The sequence below is a fragment of the Zeus faber genome (assembly GCF_960531495.2).
Source record: "Zeus faber genome assembly, chromosome: 17".
Lineage (NCBI taxonomy): Eukaryota > Metazoa > Chordata > Actinopteri > Zeiformes > Zeidae > Zeus > Zeus faber.
In genome coordinates, this window is record NC_137204.1 from 3311319 (window position 1) to 3328954 (window position 17636).

Sequence of the window (17636 nt, forward strand, 5' to 3'; positions counted from 1 at the left end):
CGATTCAAGCGATTTATTCGTCACATACATATACATTCTTCCATATGCAGGGAAATGTCAATGCACCCAGTGATTACGCACAATATGTTCTACACTGAATTTGTACTTGAGTAACTAACTGATTCCGAAAACGTAATGCAATAAGTAAATCGAATAATATAGAAAAAAATAAAATAAAATAAAATAAAATAAAATGAAATAAAATTATTCAAAGGTAATGCAGAGTGGAGGTACAAAATATAAATAATAGACTTATGTATATGGGATAGGCTATTTTGTATATACAGGTATTTCATTAAAGTGCCATGTGAATAAAGTGAGGGAGTGTGTGGAGATATATAGTACAGTATACAATACGGCACAGCAATACAGTAACACCGAACAGAACCACAATACAGCGCAGTATACAGTAACCCAGAACAGTGATACAGTATGAAGTACAGTATGCTACACACAGTACAGTTAGGCAGTGGGCCCTATGTGAGTGTCTCAGTGAGGACCCCTGATGAGTTCAGCATTGACAGTTCTTATGGCTTGCGGAAAGACACTCTGTCTCAGCCTCTCTGTTCTCGCTGTGTGACTGCGGAGGCGCTTGCCCAACCGCAGCAGCTAGAACAGTCTGTTGTTGGGGTGATGAGGATCCTTCATGATCCTATGGGCTCTGCCACTACACCTCCTGGTGTATACAGTAAGTCCTGCAGGGAGGGGAGGGTAGTTCCAGTGGTACATTCAGCTGAACGCACCAACCTCTGCAGGGCCCGCCTGTCCTGAACAGTACAGTTCCCAAACCAGGCAGTGATATTGCCTGTCAGGATGCTCTCCACTGCTCCAGAGTAGAAGGACTTGAGTAAACCGAGACCCGGAATTTCTTCAGTTGCCTGACGTGGTAAAGACGCTGCCTCGCCTTTCTCACCAGAGTGTCTGTATCTAAAGTCCATGTTAGGTCCTCTGTGATGTGGACTCATTCTGACTCGAATGCCGCCTCGTTTACCACGGTGCTTCCTGTTGTTGCTGCTGCTGTTGTTGAAATAAAAATCTCCGCTGGCCACTCTAGATCCGCAGATAAAAAGTCCCAAAGTTGTTCTTTCAGGGAGGTCTTCATATCCACGAGTGCATTGCGGCAAAGAATATACTAAAATGTGTGTAGTAGACACAGACCGCCCGGGCAGGCGGCCGCAAAGGGCAGCGCCACAATCGCCAATCTCAGTTTTACAATTAAGATTGTAAACTTTTCAATGCCATCTTTGGATTATTGTACAGTTTGTGCTTGGCTTGTGATTGAGCTTGTGATACTGTATATTTTTTTAACCTGTGCTGTCAGCATGCTGGGACATACAGTACATACAACCCTCGATGTTACCCCCCAGCCTGCTGATGCCAGCAGGCCGCCAGATATACAGGCCACCCAAAGCCCGACCCTCCAGCGACGAGCGCCCCGCGCACTGAGAGCGCCAGAGGACAGGTACCCCGGCAGCCCGGTGTGATGACAGGAGACCGCCCCCCACCGAAGGAGGCCACATGGTGAGCCCCGCGCCTAGCACAGCCAGCCAGGTTCAGGACCATGGTTGACAAGACCAGACGGAACACCTAACCAGCCCCGGCACGACGGGCTGCAGAAGGACACACAAGCCCAGCCACCCCGCGACATCAGCAGCGCGCCGACCCGCCAACCATGGGGCCGAGACCCAAACAACAAGCAACCCATGCCCCCCGTCCCGAACCCAAGCCCCAGAACCCACAACCACGCCTCGAACCAACACACAGCTGCAGGTACTCCCCAGGAGACAAGCCAGCTCAACTCAGATAAAGGAGCAGGAGCCACCACCAGACCCCACAACTCCCCGTGGGGCCCGGGATCCCCCATAAAACACAGGCCTACGCACAACGGATGTCCGCAGAGCCGCCTGGTTATCCACCCAACTGCCCGACAGACCAGGAGCACCCCCACATGCCCCAGGCACCACGACATTGCACCGACTTAGGCAGACTCGAGTATTAAATGATGGAGTTATGTGATAAAAGTAGCCCATATTTCATTAAATGAATCAACATTGTTTTTGGATTTTGCCAATAGTTTTTCCAGTTTTTCCAAGCCGTGGCCACCGATTTACTTTTGGGTTAACGTTGTCGTCTTGTTTACGGAAGTGACGTCAGTGATGTCAGGATTTCTTCTTCGATGGTAGACATTGGTAGACTTTGGTACAGGCCCCCTTCACAATGATGTATGCGTGTGTGTGTAAAAGTAGTAAAATTTAAAGGTTGAACTCTATCAAAAAGGTTTCACATTGTGACTTCACATCACATGGAATATGGATGAATGATCTTCACCTGGACAGTCGCTTTAAAGGAAACGATCGATCGACGTTGTTGTCCAGTGTCTCAGTAAGTGAACTGTGTTTCCCTCTGTAATCTAACGGGAATATTAAACTCCACGGTTAAACACTTTTCTACTATTTATAAATCAAACTCGGTTTTGAAAATACATTGAGAGATAAAAAAAACACAAAGGAACACGAATCTGGGAAAAATCTCATTTCCCTCCAAGAAAGGTTTTTTCAACTTATTTGGCTGCTCCTGACAATTTTTGAAATGTGCAAGACAGCGGGTTTTGCTGTGGTGGGTCACATATGCTAATTAGCACTTGCGTGCTCATGAGTGCTAATTAGAATAAACCACGCCTCGATTCCTCGAAGGAACTGCTTGGTTCCTGCAGAGGTAAACAAAGAGGAGGAGCCGACTCTACTGAGCATGTCTGCTGCGGCTGCTGGAGTTTTGTGATGGAGCCAGTAGATGCCGTTTTCTATGGAATATCCCACTTCAATGGTTTAAATAAAAACAGTGGATTGATATAAAAGTTGTTTTATTTCTATTTAATAATTGTAAAGAGGCTGTTTTGTGTGGCAAAAGAGATTAATATGACTGCTTTATAGTCGGCTTGTTTAAAGTTAAACAATTGCATGTACAAGATAATTGTGAGATAATTTAAGGATCCTAGACTTTAGAAAAACACACCTACAAATAATAGCTGTTGATTATTATTTGTAGTAAATCTATTCTATTTGTATAATAAATAATGTATATTGTGTAATATTGTGTTATATTGAATATTTACTACTTTTATACTAATTGTTGTTCTAATATGCCACTTGCATACAGTTAAAGTTCAGCAGTTTAATTTTCCAGGACTCTGACGCCTGGTCCAAGGAACTTCGAAATGGTCTTCTAAAGTAAGAACAAATTCAACTATGAACATATTATTGAATCCCAAATTTTTGTTTAAGCTGTGTGTACACAAGATTCAAGCACAAATCTGTGCACTGTTCATGAATGAGGGCCATTGCCTCTGGGTAATAGGCCATTACGCAGCTTGAGGAGAGCCAGACAGCAACCTGCGGGGTACCATGCCTTTCAGAGTGGTTTTTAATTGTTTCCTCCGGTAGTTGTTGCGCAAAACATTAGCAAATATATAGTATCTGCATTTCAAAGTGCACTATTCAAATTCTAAGAATGCAGGCATCTGAAGGATGCATATTTGGCAAAAGTCACGGCAGGAATAAAATGGGACTCACATACCCCTTAAAATATTTCAATTTGAAATCCCAAACGTGGCCATATGCACGCAAAGGCTTTCGAAGTGTTAATCTCCACAACAGCTTGGTCTTACCTGAAATGCCCTCAGCAGGGCCATGTGGTCACTGAAGGAAGAGGCAGAGAAACGCCTGCGGCAAATAAGAGCAGCCTTCTTCTGAGAGTTCTGAGTGGGCTCGGTGAAGGGTTCGCGGTAGGCCAGTGTGCAGATGATGGTCAGGACAGGATCCAGGCACTTAAGGACGATGGCGCACAGTACCATCTTGCCAAGGTAGGGCTCCACAGAAAGGTCAGCCAGTCGGTGGCCGAGTAAGGTCAGGTTCTCCCAGCGGTCAATGGCGTCAATGTTCTGTAGGGGATCCACACACGGAGAGCCAACACTATAAGTCAGGGGTGTCAGAGATACAGGTACTATGATTTGGGGGAAAAAATAATTGGAGCACTGTGGTAGTGGAGTGTGGTTTTACTACCATCTGCAGGTGGGGGAGCCAGAAGTGGCTGAACCAGCAGTGCACGCAGCTGTAGGGATTGATTAGCAGAGACTTCAAAAGTAGCTGTGTTATTTGACCTCTCTCTCTCCTGACAGCGAGGCTAGGTCCCAATAGCAGGGATGTTGCTGGCAGTTCTAAACAAGTCTGTTGATTTAACTTAGTGGTTTGAAAAGACTGTTGATGTTTTGTTAAAAAAAAGTCTGTTTATCCCGCATACCTGTCTCCTCATCCATCAGACTTAATACAAGTGCAAGAGATCACAGATCATAAAAGTGAATTGACTTGCTAGTCAATCTAGTTCATGAGATGAACACTCTGTAGTTATAGCAGGAAGGTGACAGCAGGTTGAAAGAACAATTAATGGACTCTTGACTCTCTGGCTTTGGTCAGCATCAATGGTGACGGCCTAGTTGAGAAAAAAGCCAACAAAACCATCCACTGCCTGTATTTTTCCATGCATGTGCTTGATTCTAAATGTATGAGCCCAAAACACCATCCATCGGCTGTGTTGGTGGTGTGCACGCATGCAAGCACTGATCTATCACCGTTCAACAAATCTGGCCGGCATGAAGTCACGTATTGACCAATTGGGCTCATGACCTAAAATTTGTTTTGAACTGTGACGAGCTTAGTTTGTTGGCTGCATGATGCAGATGACATGGTTGAACAATCAAAATGGAGCTTTCCAACAGGGCTTGAGACTAATGGTGTACAGTTGTATGTTTTTGGGATGAACAGAAATCCGTATTCGTGCCAAAGGGGATTTTTTCGCAAAACAAATTCACCTGGTAAAGTACAATCTGAGCTAACTAAGGATCTATCACGGTCACTGGCTATAGCATTTACTCCAGCTGTTTGAGAGATGATGCGGGAGTTCCACTAGTGATGAAAGGTTTGGCTTTTTTTGAGACTATGTTCCCATCCAGTCATTCATTAAAAAGATTTGTTAGATCTGGATATCATGTCATTGCCATGTGAAGCTCTATGTTAAAAACCAACCAAAAAGCAAAGTACAATTGCAACCGCCCCCCATCCGAGTAACTCCACCCACGGTTGGAGAATAACAAGTGCCGCTGGGGATGGCTCTGTTGGCTTACAGACCAGCACAAATATTTTAAAAGGAAGAGGAATTAATACCATCTGTCCTTGAAACTGAAGATGATGGAAATGTAAGTATCTAATGTCCAGTGCGGCGTCCCCACCATTTTGAAGCACGGCAACAAAAGTCGGAACAAACGTTTGAATTAGGTCTTGTAGAGCTAACCTGAGCAAAGATTCAGCAACTGGGTTGCTTATTTCTTTCCTCAAATTTGTTCGGAAACAAATGGTGGACTGATAAGGTGAAATCAGTAAAAGTTTACAGAGTAAATACAACAGAACCCGGAAGTCAAACTCAAACCCCATTGATTCACAGAACGTGGAACTTGTGCTCAAACCCCATTGGCTCACATAACTAGCGCCACCCACAAAAACAGAACATCCTGGAATAGCTAGTCAGGTAAGAATGGCTAGAATGTATAATATGAGTATTTTCAGCAAAAACCTTCAAAAACATGTTTTGGGGACCTCAGGGACCTATATTAACTCGTTGAGCATAATAGGAGCATAATATGTCCCCTTTAAAAAAAATGTGATACATTTGTTTTTACAAAAAATCCTCTTTGTCCCGAATGTCTTCTGAGTAGGATTTCTGTTCCCAAACACATATTTTATGAAACTGTTATTTTCGAGCCCTAGTAATTATTTTCAGTTTGTGAGGCTTGCTACGAGTGACTCTGGCAAAAGATTGCGTACAGATACGGAACTGGCTATCCTTGGTAACAAGGATGCTGCTATTGGATTTTTTCACATTTTATATTCTGGATGAATCCGAGCAACCTGAATAAAGTATTTAGAATACCTGCAAATTAAATTGTTGCATCCGAAGAGGAACATTGAAAAAAAACTTCAAGTTTTTGAAATGGAAAACCTTGAAACGTCATACTTGATTTTAAAGCGGCACATTCAAAACAAATTCATTCAGATACAGTACCTTGTTTTAAAAGTGAAATATTAAAATATATATGGTATATACGTCCATATTGGCTTGCCCAGCGTGTGTGCTTGCCCTGCTGAAAAAGTTGCATTGCCCGTTCTGGTTCTCACTTCACTGCGAGGACGAACCACTACTGATGCGTTTGCCCACGCCCCCTGGGTTGCTATACACGTTCCCTGTGCCTCGTTCTAGTAGCCCCAGTCCGCACATTTGCACCTTGGATTCCGGAGCTGGTCTGGTTACTGGCGGATGAATTATGGCCAGTACCCAGGTTCCTAGGTGCTATCTCTTAGGCAGAGTGAATGATAAAACAGCGCCCGATTCTCGGTCAGCCATTGGTGACCTGGTATCCGAACGGGTTTGTCATCTGCGGTGATTAATACGATACACAGTGCCACGGCAGCTTCTACCAACACTCACTACGCTGGGAAGTTTTTCACGCTAGTGCGAAGGACAGAATGTCATTCCCACCTCATGCTCAGTGGAGTACATGCCTTCCTATCTTCAGTGGTTATAAAACATGGATTTATTCCCTTCCACTGTTAAGGTGTACGCATCGGCTATTTCTGCCTGTCATGAGGGTTTTGGTGCAAAACCAGCATTTAGCCATCCTCGGAATAAACACTTCCTACAGGGAGCAAGATGTATGCCAGTCACGCTCAATTGCCTCGAAATAGGACCTTGCTTTGGTACTGTGCTGTCTCACAGGTGAGCAATTTGAACCGATTGACACTATCTCCCTGAAACAGCTGTCCGTCAAAACAGTGCTTGTGCTTTCCCTGACATCTGCTAAATGCTTAGGGGAGCTGGCCGTCCTATCTGTGCACCATAGCTGTTTTTTAATGAATGGTGATCTGAGTAAAGCTGAGTTGAAACCTAACCTGGCTTTTATACCAAAGAACATCAGGAGCTCCTATTGTTCAAGGGACATCAAGGTCGACTCTTTCTATCATAGGCTTTCTAACCGCCACTGCATGCTGATGAGGAAGACAAACGACTCCATTGCCCTATTCATGCTCTGGATACATACAGTATGTCTGGCGCACAGCAGCAATGAGGAGCACCACTCCGCTGTTTGTTTCTCACAACAGGGCTACTATGGGTAAACCCTCTGTTGAAACAGCGGCTTTCTCATTGGTTATGTGATGGCATCACACAAGCCTACACAGAAAGGGATCAAGTATTGCCACCTGGCATCAAGGCTCACTCTACTTGAAGTGTGTCAGTGGAAGACATTTGCATTGCAGTGTCATGGGAGACACCATGCCCCTTTTTTAGATTTTATCTACTGGATGTTTCTGGAGAATCGCTGTGCTCTCCACAGCACCCCTCATTTAGCCCCTACAAGGATAGCCTTCAAGCTTTTCCTGTCCTGCTGTCTTCCTCGGGGGTGATGAAGATCCCTGGGGAGCAGAAGGGCAGGTGTACGGCCCTTTTATAGCAGCAGGTCACAGCTGATAGTCTGATGGGTACAATCACATTTTTTCAGCAGGGTGCACACATGCACCATGGAGCCAATAAGGACGAATATAGAGGGCTTCACCTATGATCATAGAACTTGAGTTAGAGCGAGCGAATTATTGTTTCCATATGGCTGCAGGTGGCTTGTTAGTCTTAAGACAGACTAGAAGGTTTTTAACAAGAAGCCAACATGTCATACAGGTCAAAGGAGGTAGAGCTGGTGGTCTAGCAATCTAAAGGTTGCTGGTTCGATCCCAGGGTCCTCCTGCTAGCATGCTGTAGTGTCCTTGAGCAAGACACTTAACTCCTAATTGCTCCTGATGGCTGCGTCTGTCGGTGTTTGAACAATTGTAAGTCGCTTTGGATAAAAGCGTCTGCTAAATGTAATGTAATGTAATATGTATGTGACGAATAAACCTCTTGAATGTTGAATTTTATGAATCCCTAGAGAAAAATTCAGGTGTTACGGCAGTAAAAAAACACTACAGTCAAGACAGAGCCAGATTTTTTAAAAAGGAAATAGAATATAAAGAAATAACACTACTCTAAACGATTACGCTACAAAATCTATCTAAAAAAAATTGAATTGCTCTTATTGTCAGGATCCTGCCCTGCTCTAGGTCCATCTGTCTCTCTCCATCTCCTTCTCACCCTTTCTACCTCCCTCTGTCTGTCTATAGGTCCCTATGCCCCTCTATAGCTCCCTCTGTCTGTCAGTCTGGTATCACAATCCTGCCACACACCTGTCCCCAGTTAGTAATCTCACCACCTGTCTTGACCTTCCTCGTCATATATAACTGGGACCCATTCACTCTGTCGATTGTCCGATCGTCGCATGCGTTCCTGCGTGGGTTTCTTGAACTCTCGGCCCTGTCTAAAAGCCTACTCCTGGTTCCCGATTCCCTGTCTGCTCCTGGTTCCCGATTCTCTGTCTGCTCCTGGTTCCCGATTCCCTGTCTGCTCCTGGTTCCCAATTCCCTGCCTAAACCTGGTTCTCGATTCCCTGCATGCTCCTGGGCCCCGATTCCCTGCCTGCTCCTAGGCCCCGATTCTCTGCTTGTTCCTGATACCCCATCTCTTTCCTGTTCATGTTTCCCTGTCTGTCTGCACATTAAACCCTGTACCGACTCCCAAAAGCGTGTGTGTCCTGCGTTTGGGTTCACTGGACTGTATTCCTAACAGTACGATCCGACCAAACATGAACCCAGTGGACCCGGTTTTTGTGGCATTGAGGGGGTTCCTCACCTGGGGCCAACGTGGAGACTCACCTACTTAGCTGTAGGCCTGCTGGTTGCCAGAATGCTTCCGGCCAGGACGTCCCCTCCAGGCACCCCGGACTGCTCACCCCCCGCCCCCACTCCCAGCAATCAGATGCAGGGTTGCGACCCTGGAGCTGATCCTTTGCCAAGCCCCCAGTCCTGAGCTGGCTAGCCCGGTACTTGCCTGTCCCATTCCTACCCCTGAGGATCCCGAGCTGTCCCCATTTTTCTAGGGACCCTCAGAAGTCCCCCAGGAGAGGGCCAGTCCCAAGGATCCCAGAGGCCGCCTGCGTTCACCGCTGTCCGGCGCTCCCCAGTCTCTGCGGCCCGGTGCACCCCAGTCTCTGTGGGCCGGCGCTCCTGTGTCTCCGTTGCCCCACTTGCCTTGCTCCTGCAGGACTTTGGAGTGTCTAAGGAGGTGTTTGAAGGGGAGGAGCCCCCTTTCCTCAGGCTACTCGCAATATCCTGGAATTAGGATTCTAAGCTTTGCCGGATGTTAGCATTGAACCGGTGCAAATTATATGCCCTCCCTTCTCCACCTCCCCTTCCTCCAGAGCTTATAATTTCAGTCGCCTCTCCCGAGGCTCAGTCTGTCCCAGTTCCGGAGCCGTTGGCCACCTCTCCCGAGGCCCAGTCCGTCCCAGTTCCGGAGCCGTTGGCCGCCTCTCCCGATGATCCGTCCGTTCCAGTCCCCGACCTGTTGGCCGGCTCTCCCGAGGCTCCGTCCGTTCCAGTCCCTAAGCCGTCAGCCGCCTCTCCCGAGGTCCAGTCTGTTCCAGTTCCGGTGCCGTCTGCCTCCTCTCCCGAGTCTCAGTCTGTCCTAGTTCTGGAACCGTCGGCCTCCTCTCCCGAGTCTCAGTCAGTCCGAGTTCCGGAGCCGTCGGCCTCCCTTCCAAGTCTCAGTCCGTCCCAGTTCCGGAGCCATCTGCCTCCTCTCCCAAGGTCCAGTCCGTCTCAGTTCCAGAGCCGTCTGCCTCCTTTCCTGAGGTCCAGTCCATCCCAGTTCCGGAGCCCTCGGCCGCCTCTCCCGAGGTACAGTCCGTACCAGTTCCGGAGCCATTGGCCTCCTCTCCCAAAGCTCAGTCCGTACCAGTTCCGGACCTGTCTGCCTCCTCTCCCGAGGTCCAGTCCATCCCAGTTCCGGAGCCGTATGCCTCCTTTCCCGAGGTCCAGTCCGTCCCAGTTCCGGAGCCATATGCCTCCTCTCCCGAGTCTCAGTCCGTTCCAGTTCTGGATCCGTCGGCCTCATCTCCCGAAGATCAGTCCGTTCCAGTTCCGGAGCCGTCGGCCGCCTCTCCCGAGGTCCAGTCCGTTCCAGTTCTGGAGCCGTCGGCCTCATCTCCCGAAGATCAGTCCGTTCCAGTTCCGGAGCCGTCGGCCGCCTCTCCCGAGGTTCAGTCCGTACCAGTTCCGGAGCCATCGGCCTCCTCTCCCGAAGCTCAGTCCGTACCAGTTCCGGAGCGGTCTGCTTCCTCTCCCGAGGTCTAGTCCATCCTAGTTCCGGAGCCGTATGCCTCCTCTCCCGAGGTCCAGTCCGTCCCAGTTCCGGAGCCGTATGCCTCCTCTCCCGAGTCTCAGTCCGTTCCAGTTCTGGAGCCGTCGGCCTCATCTCCCGAAGATCAGTCCGTTCCAGTTCCGGAGCCGTCGGTCGCCTCTCTCAAAGCTCAGTCCGTACCAGTTCCGGAGCCATCGGCCACCTCTCCCGAGGCTCAGTCTGTTCCAGTACCCGAGCCGTCGGCTGACTCTCCCGATGTCCAGCCCGTTCCCATCCCTCAGCCGTCATCCACTTTTTTACGGGACTCTGTCCACTCCTGGTCCCGAGCCTGGGGTCGCCCCTGCCAACACCTGGCCTCTCTGCCGGCCCCCTAAGTAACCCCACTGACAGGGTGGTCCTCCGGAGCTGCACCATTCATCTGCCTGAGGTTGGGTCGACCCCAGCTCCCTGGTCGCCCTCCAGAAGGACTCCCCGTACCTACCCTGTGGTCTGGGCAGTGTTCTAGCTCCCTGGGATACTTTCTCCTTTTGTTGCTCCTGCCTGCTCCTGGGTCCTGATTCCCTGCCTGCTCCAGGGTCCTGAGTCCCTGCCTGTTCCTGGTCACAAGTCCCTCCCTGTTTCCTGTTCATGATTGCACATAAAACCCTGTACCTACTCCCAAAGCCGTGTGTCCTGCGTTGGGTTCACCTGACCGTATTCCTAACACTTATCTGCTGAAATATAATCTTTACTGGTAAAAGAATGTTATACTTTCAGCCAACATGCATGTATGCATGCAGATATTTATATTAAAAAAATCCTAATGCTTTGGTGTTTCCATTATGCCAAGAACCACTATGGATGAATTTAACTAATTAGGGTGTATTGATGATGTAATAATGTGAAGAAACAAATTTTCAATTTTGACGGTTTCATGGTCACTGGTTAAAATGTTTTTTTGGGGACGACTCTGAGACAATGGTGAAAAAAGTTGGTCTGGAGTCCTGTTTTCCAGCCTTTTTTGGAAAATACACTCCACAGTTGGCATGATCTAGAGAACATCCTGAGGTATAAATGTCCTGGACAACAAACTTGACTTTCAGGTTTGTTCGCTTTTCTCCCCACGGAGCAAATGCACTTTCCCTCATCAAAGATGAGTTATGATATAATTCCGACCTCATACACCTGAACTAATTGATAAAAGTCCTGTGAACTCACCGATGGTCACATCACACACGCACACGCACCACCAGCACTTGCTTTGAACGCACCCTAGAATACCCTCCTGATTACATCATTCTCCTTTTCTCTCTCCTTTACTGCCAGAGTTATCAAAGGAAGAGGCCACTTGCAGAATTGCTGCTCCAATTTTCCTGGACATAAATCATTTTTGTCGATACGTGTGATGTTTCTATGTTAATGTTGATCCAGGTACATCTTGTTTGTTTCTGTTTATTTGTCTCACCCGTGGTGATTTTACCCCTCTTGGAAAGTAATGTGATGAGTTGTTTAAAGACCAAAACATGCGAAGATTGTTCTCCATAGAGGGGGTCGGTGGCGGTCTTGTGTAACAAAAAAGCTGTGCTCTTGTCATCCCACAGACTTATTGCAAGCAGCTCTTGATGATTAAAGAATGAGTGGCATTGCCAGTTGAAAAGGTGAACTTCACTTGTATATTAATCTAGATTGTCCTAGATGCAATGGCATACAAATACTCTGGAGCGAATTCACAAAGAATGGAATGCGGCTGCTAATAGCACCATGAATTGCACATCTTTTTGTGCCTGCTGTCTGCCCTGTCTCAGTGTCCGATTCACAAAATATACTGCGCTCATGATATGCCAGCACAAACATGCCCATAAAGTTTTGCTGCTGAGAACAACTTGCCCTTGTTTTGCGTCATCTGATCGCAATTATCCATGTGCAAAAGTAAATAAGGGCAATTGTCTGACCCCCTCGGAGACATAAAAATACAAAGGCAGCGGTGCCTCAATTGGCTCTGCTGCGCGATCAATAAGCATACTTGTCAACATTGGGATTTCAAAAAATTTTTAATAATCCAGCACCCACCAGCGGGGCGTTATGCTTGGGGAGATCACAACGGGGTACGCTTAACGCGCAATGGGGATTTCAGACGGATTGCATCTGATCGCAATCCGTCCAATCACAAAATCACAGATACGCAGCCCATCAAAATGGGTATCGGCACTGCTGCCTTTATTTGTGTCCGCACAATTACCACCAGATCTCTGCAGATGGTAAAAGCGTCACTCCAACTGCATGTAGCTATTAGGGCCAGTGTATGTGAATTGGAGGGTATTTGCAATGAAACTCATTTGCATGGAAGGGGGCCAGTTTTGCACAAAATGTATGTATAATACCACATTTAAATACGCGCGAATAGCACCGGTGCACAGAGACACTCTTTGCATGGCTGCAGTTAGTGGTGTATTTCACCATTTGTGGGTGCTTTGTGAATTTGATGCTTGCTTCTGTTATTTGTGCCGGTTTAGCGGCCACAAAAGCCATTTTGTGAATTCACCCCTCTGTGTTGTATGCCAAGCATGCTGACAGCACAGGTTAAAAGAAAAAAAAAAAAGGATGCATGTAGCAATGACTATTTTATTGTAGCGGTAAGTAACACACAAAAACATTACCTTGAGCAACTGCAAAGCATTCCTGACCATGTGGGTGGATGGCGGCTCGGGTGCTTTAGACAGGAAATCACCAATCGAACAGCCAACAGGTGCCAGCAATTTTGCATGGAGACATAGTTTCTGACAAAAAACAGAACAAAAGTTGAGCTTGAGGTAAAGAAAGAGAAAAAAAAGAAAAGAGAGAACGCTAAGTGGAACCACTAAAGAGAGGTCAGAGCATGGGGAAGATTATCAACAGAGCCTCTTTACAGTGGCCAATGCTAGATGCGCAAACATAATCTAGCATGATGCTTTTCAGTTAGCAATGTTCTATCTATAATCTACGTATAATTTTCCATGATAACAAATGATTCATGGTAGAAGATAATTATTTCATGGTGATTATTTAATTGTGACTTAAGTGTATAAGAATGCATGATTCAAATTAGTGACTTTATGTATATAATGATAATTATAAGAAACATTGTAATCAGCGTTAAAATGTATTGTGTTCTGAAGTCGGGAGAAGAGAACTAAAGGCTGAAGGAAAGATATCTATGTCAAGGACAATGGTAGATAACAGGGCACAGAATGCAGATAGAACCTATCGAGGGAGAAAACAAAATACTGGAGGAGTCGTAGTTAAGAGATCATGATGTTTTCGCTATTATCTACGTCTATAATCATTAGAAACGTGATTTCAAGGTTGAAATTATATAAACAGTATTGTGTTAACTGATTTGGGGTAAAAGAGTGGGCAAAGTAAAATTGTATGTAATGTAAACATGGAATGGGAACTTCTAAATGTGTGTAACATGGTCAGCCATTTTAAGATTTCAGAGAGCGAGAGAGCTAAAATGGAGTATATTCTGAGTCATTTCCTATGCCCATAAAGGGGCTTGAGGGAAGACATCTTGATAGGTAGAGAGGCATGATTCATAGAGGAGAGGTCCAAGGCAGGAGACATGGATAGAGCCATATAAAAGCCGCTGACCAGCTTCAGTCATTGGGCATTCAGCTCCGAGGACGGACCTGATAACATTCAAAAAGGAATCACGTCAAGCCAAAGTTGTCTCCGGAGAATTGGAATACCCCAAGCTGTTGGGTTCCAGAATTGTGACAGGGACTGATGTTTTGGGTCTCGATAAGGCCACGGTCATTTTTCAGTTTTTTACATTATTATGAAATTGCAAATTGTAAGTTTTCAAATGATGTGCCATACATTGAAATCTGAAAAAAATTTAAGAAGATGAGCTTATTTTAATGTTGGTACACCTAATCTCATCTAGCAGAGAAAATGCCCCTCAAAGATCCTGAGGTTTTTCAGACTTCGAGGCAGGTAATGGGTGATAACAATATGTTAACTCTACCCCCAACCACTCCCCCACCTAACTACCTGTCATTGTCAGTGGGTTAAAGTGTGCAAAGTGTGTAGAGAATAAAAAATAACACACAGAAAAATTATAGTACTCTCCCTAAGTATGTTATTTATTTATCTTTCATTAATATTTACTTAAATCATTAATTTATTAAAAAAACATTGGAAAATGCATAACTCTAGATAATCCTTTAACTTTGAGTTATTTTTTTCATTCTGAGTTCATGCTCAGTAGCATGACCCCTCTATTATTTTGTAACTTCTTAACATTCCAATTCCTGCATTTATTGTTTTATAACAATGGTTTAAAGAAAGTGTCACTTTTCAGATCTTTCACTTTTCGAACCTATCAGCAGACAGCATTTCCCAGGATTTCTTCTTGGAGTTGGTGTTTTCTGGGGGCACCCCGGCACCCGCCAGTGGCGAGTTCCACGAATTAAATGACACCTTCTGCCACCCATGCCTCTTCGCATAATCCATAACATCACGGAGATTATATGTCTTGCATGATTAATGAGAAGTAAAATTTCCTGCTTTGGTGTTTATTTGTGCTTGTTTCTTCGAAAAATTGCTACAGAAGTAACATCAGCTCTTCTTCTTCTTCGTGTCCTTTCGAGCCCACATCTGCAGCACAACATTTTTTTTACCATGCGAAGAATACCAGGAGTAGTCCAAGTTAATTAATAACCTCATTTTATCAAAACGGTTTCACATTCTGACTTGACATCACATGGAATATGGAAGGATAATCTTAATTTGCATGTGTGCATCAAAAGGACAATAAGATCACCGTTCGTGCTGTTGTTCCGACTGTAACAATGAGTAACTCGAAAACTCAGTTTTGAAAATAAGAGATTGAAAAAAAACACAAGGAAGATACGCAAAATTAGGGGAAAATATTATTTTGAATGTCCGATAGCCCACCACTAACATTTTAGTTCCGTCTTGTCTCATCAACGGCATAGTTTTTATTATCAAAGATCTATTAACAAAGCTACAAAGCAGGAAGTGTTGTGGTAGGTAATAGTACAGTGAATCGTGTATGTTGTTCTGTGAAACTTTAGTTTATCATAGGTGAACAGAAACAAGCACGCATTTTGTTTATGGGAGAGGTTTCAACCCTAAACTCTTGAACAATAGCCAGTGAAACGAAAGATGCTTATTGATCCCACCAGTGCTAAACACAATACATCCAGACGACACAAAAACAAGCTTACTTTGGTGGCAAACTATACGCATTTAGTGATCCTAAAACTGTTGTTTGTTATATTGAGTGGTTCTTCAAGAATTAACCTTTTGTAATATGAAAAAGCCCCTGAAAAACACACATACAAAAAAACCTTTGTGTTGATTTGCGGGACTTTTGCCGACTTGGACAACCTTTCACCAGAGGCTGTCACAGTTAATTCATTGATATCGACATGACATCTGCTGTTCGGCAGGGCACTGCTTAGTTGAAGCCTGCGTTCCTTGGACGAAACAGGCCGTTCTGGGGATACAGTCATCGAAGCTGTAAGAGGAAGCGAGAGCTCCGGATCCGTGCATCTCTTTTCTCTCGAAATGAGATTGAATCAGACAAGTAGGGGAATGAAGTAGGGTATTTAAAAAAATATATATTTTTATATAAATATAAATTTATATAAATGTATATATATTTTATATATTCTTATTTAGTTAGAAGCCTATGCTCGATGGATGGGGAACCCTAAACCCTAACCTTAACCCTAACCCTAACCTTAACCCTAACCCTAACCCCTAACCCTAACCCTAACCCTGTTTCTGGGAATGCTGCCAAACGGAGCAGATAAGAACTCAAATGTCCTTGGCCCAGGACCGCTCCGTTCTACCTAACTTCGATTGAATCGGAAAGGAATGGGTATGTTGAACCATTTTATAATTTTACTAAACCTTTAATCAATATTTTTAATACTCATGTTCTTATTTTTTATTCTTATTCTTACCGGACTGTATGGTATTGATTGATTGGCCCGCTGTAATGCTTATACTAAATAAACATTATTACTGCATTTAGAGTGCAGTACTGCTGAAGTATTGATAATCCTCCGTGTTCATTGTAAAAAGTTGGAAAACTGGGCACGATAGGATCTAAATGTTGAGTCTAGCCTCCCATATTAAAAACTCCTTGTGGTAAAACTATACTTACCTGAAAATAAATTCCCAGCAACCACACTGTGGTTTGTGGATGGGGTGGTTTGAGCAGCCACACCTGATGCTCTTTGGTTGGGCTAATGAGCAGTAGGTTTAAAACCCCATCCACACAGGGTCGAGCTCTAGTGCTGAGGTTGCTGTGTAGTGTATCACTGCTCGTATTGTAATATTGCAACTTGGACTACTGGATTGACTCTGTACATTTCACTGCTATTTGCTGATCTGCCAACAAGCTTGTGTTCCAGACACACCCCCTATTCAGGTAAGTCCTCTCTTATGTGGGCGTGCTCTTAGCCAGGTGCAACCCTAATCACACGAGCAGCTGTATCCTATCACCTATTTATGGTCCTGCCCTTGAAGCGTTAGCTTCAAGCGTTGGCCCATTTGTAGTCGCTCTCGTGTGAAGACGCTCTGTGTAAAGACGCACGTCTACCTCTGCACGTCAAATAGAAGTGCATTACTGACTAAATCTGTTTTATTGTTGTCGTTTGTTGTTGTCCCTTGCTGTTGTTTTTCTTGTTATTATTGCTGGTTCAGTCTTATTTGGCACTTACTTTGTCCTAGCTGGTTTCAGGGTAGTACCGGCATATCTGCTGCTAACTGCTCAGCCATCAGCAAGGGTGTGAGCCAAGCAACTCCCTCTAATCAGTAAACCCTTTGTCTAACTTTCTGGGCGTGTCCTCCTTCCGCTGGACAGGGATAAATACCCTGCACTACAAACTAACTCTGAGTCGAGCTCTAGTGCTGAGGTTGCTGTGTAGTGTATCACTGCTCGTATTGTAATATTGCAACTTGGACTACTGGATTGACTCTGTACATTTCACTGCTATTTGCTGATCTGCCAACAAGCTTGTGTTCCAGACACACCCCCTATTCAGGTAAGTCCTCTCTTATGTGGGCGTGCTCTTAGCCAGGTGCAACCCTAATCACACGAGCAGCTGTATTCTATCACCTATTTATGGTCCTGCCCTTGAAGCGTTAGCTTCAAGCGTTGGCCCATTTGTAGTCGCTCTCGTGTGAAGACGCACGTCTACCTCTGCACGTCAACCGAAGCAAGGACACCAAACAAGGCAAACCTGCCTTCTTTCTCTCACTCCATACAAAATGTGCTACTACCGCATCCCTACAACTTCAAGGTCACCCAG

At 45.4% G+C, this 17636-nt stretch overlaps 1 protein-coding gene across 1 annotated transcript in view; it reads right to left on the reverse strand.

Annotated features, from left to right (window-relative positions):
• Nucleotides 1-17636, reverse strand: part of ythdc2 (YTH domain containing 2) — a gene marked incomplete at its 5' end in the record, with an annotated part of 141088 nt that overhangs the window by 12219 nt on the left and 111233 nt on the right. The window contains 2 exons of the mRNA XM_080018325.1: nt 3665-3937; nt 12966-13085. Coding sequence (XP_079874451.1) covers nt 3665-3937; nt 12966-13085 — 393 coding nt within the window. The remainder of the gene's footprint in view (nt 1-3664; nt 3938-12965; nt 13086-17636) is intronic.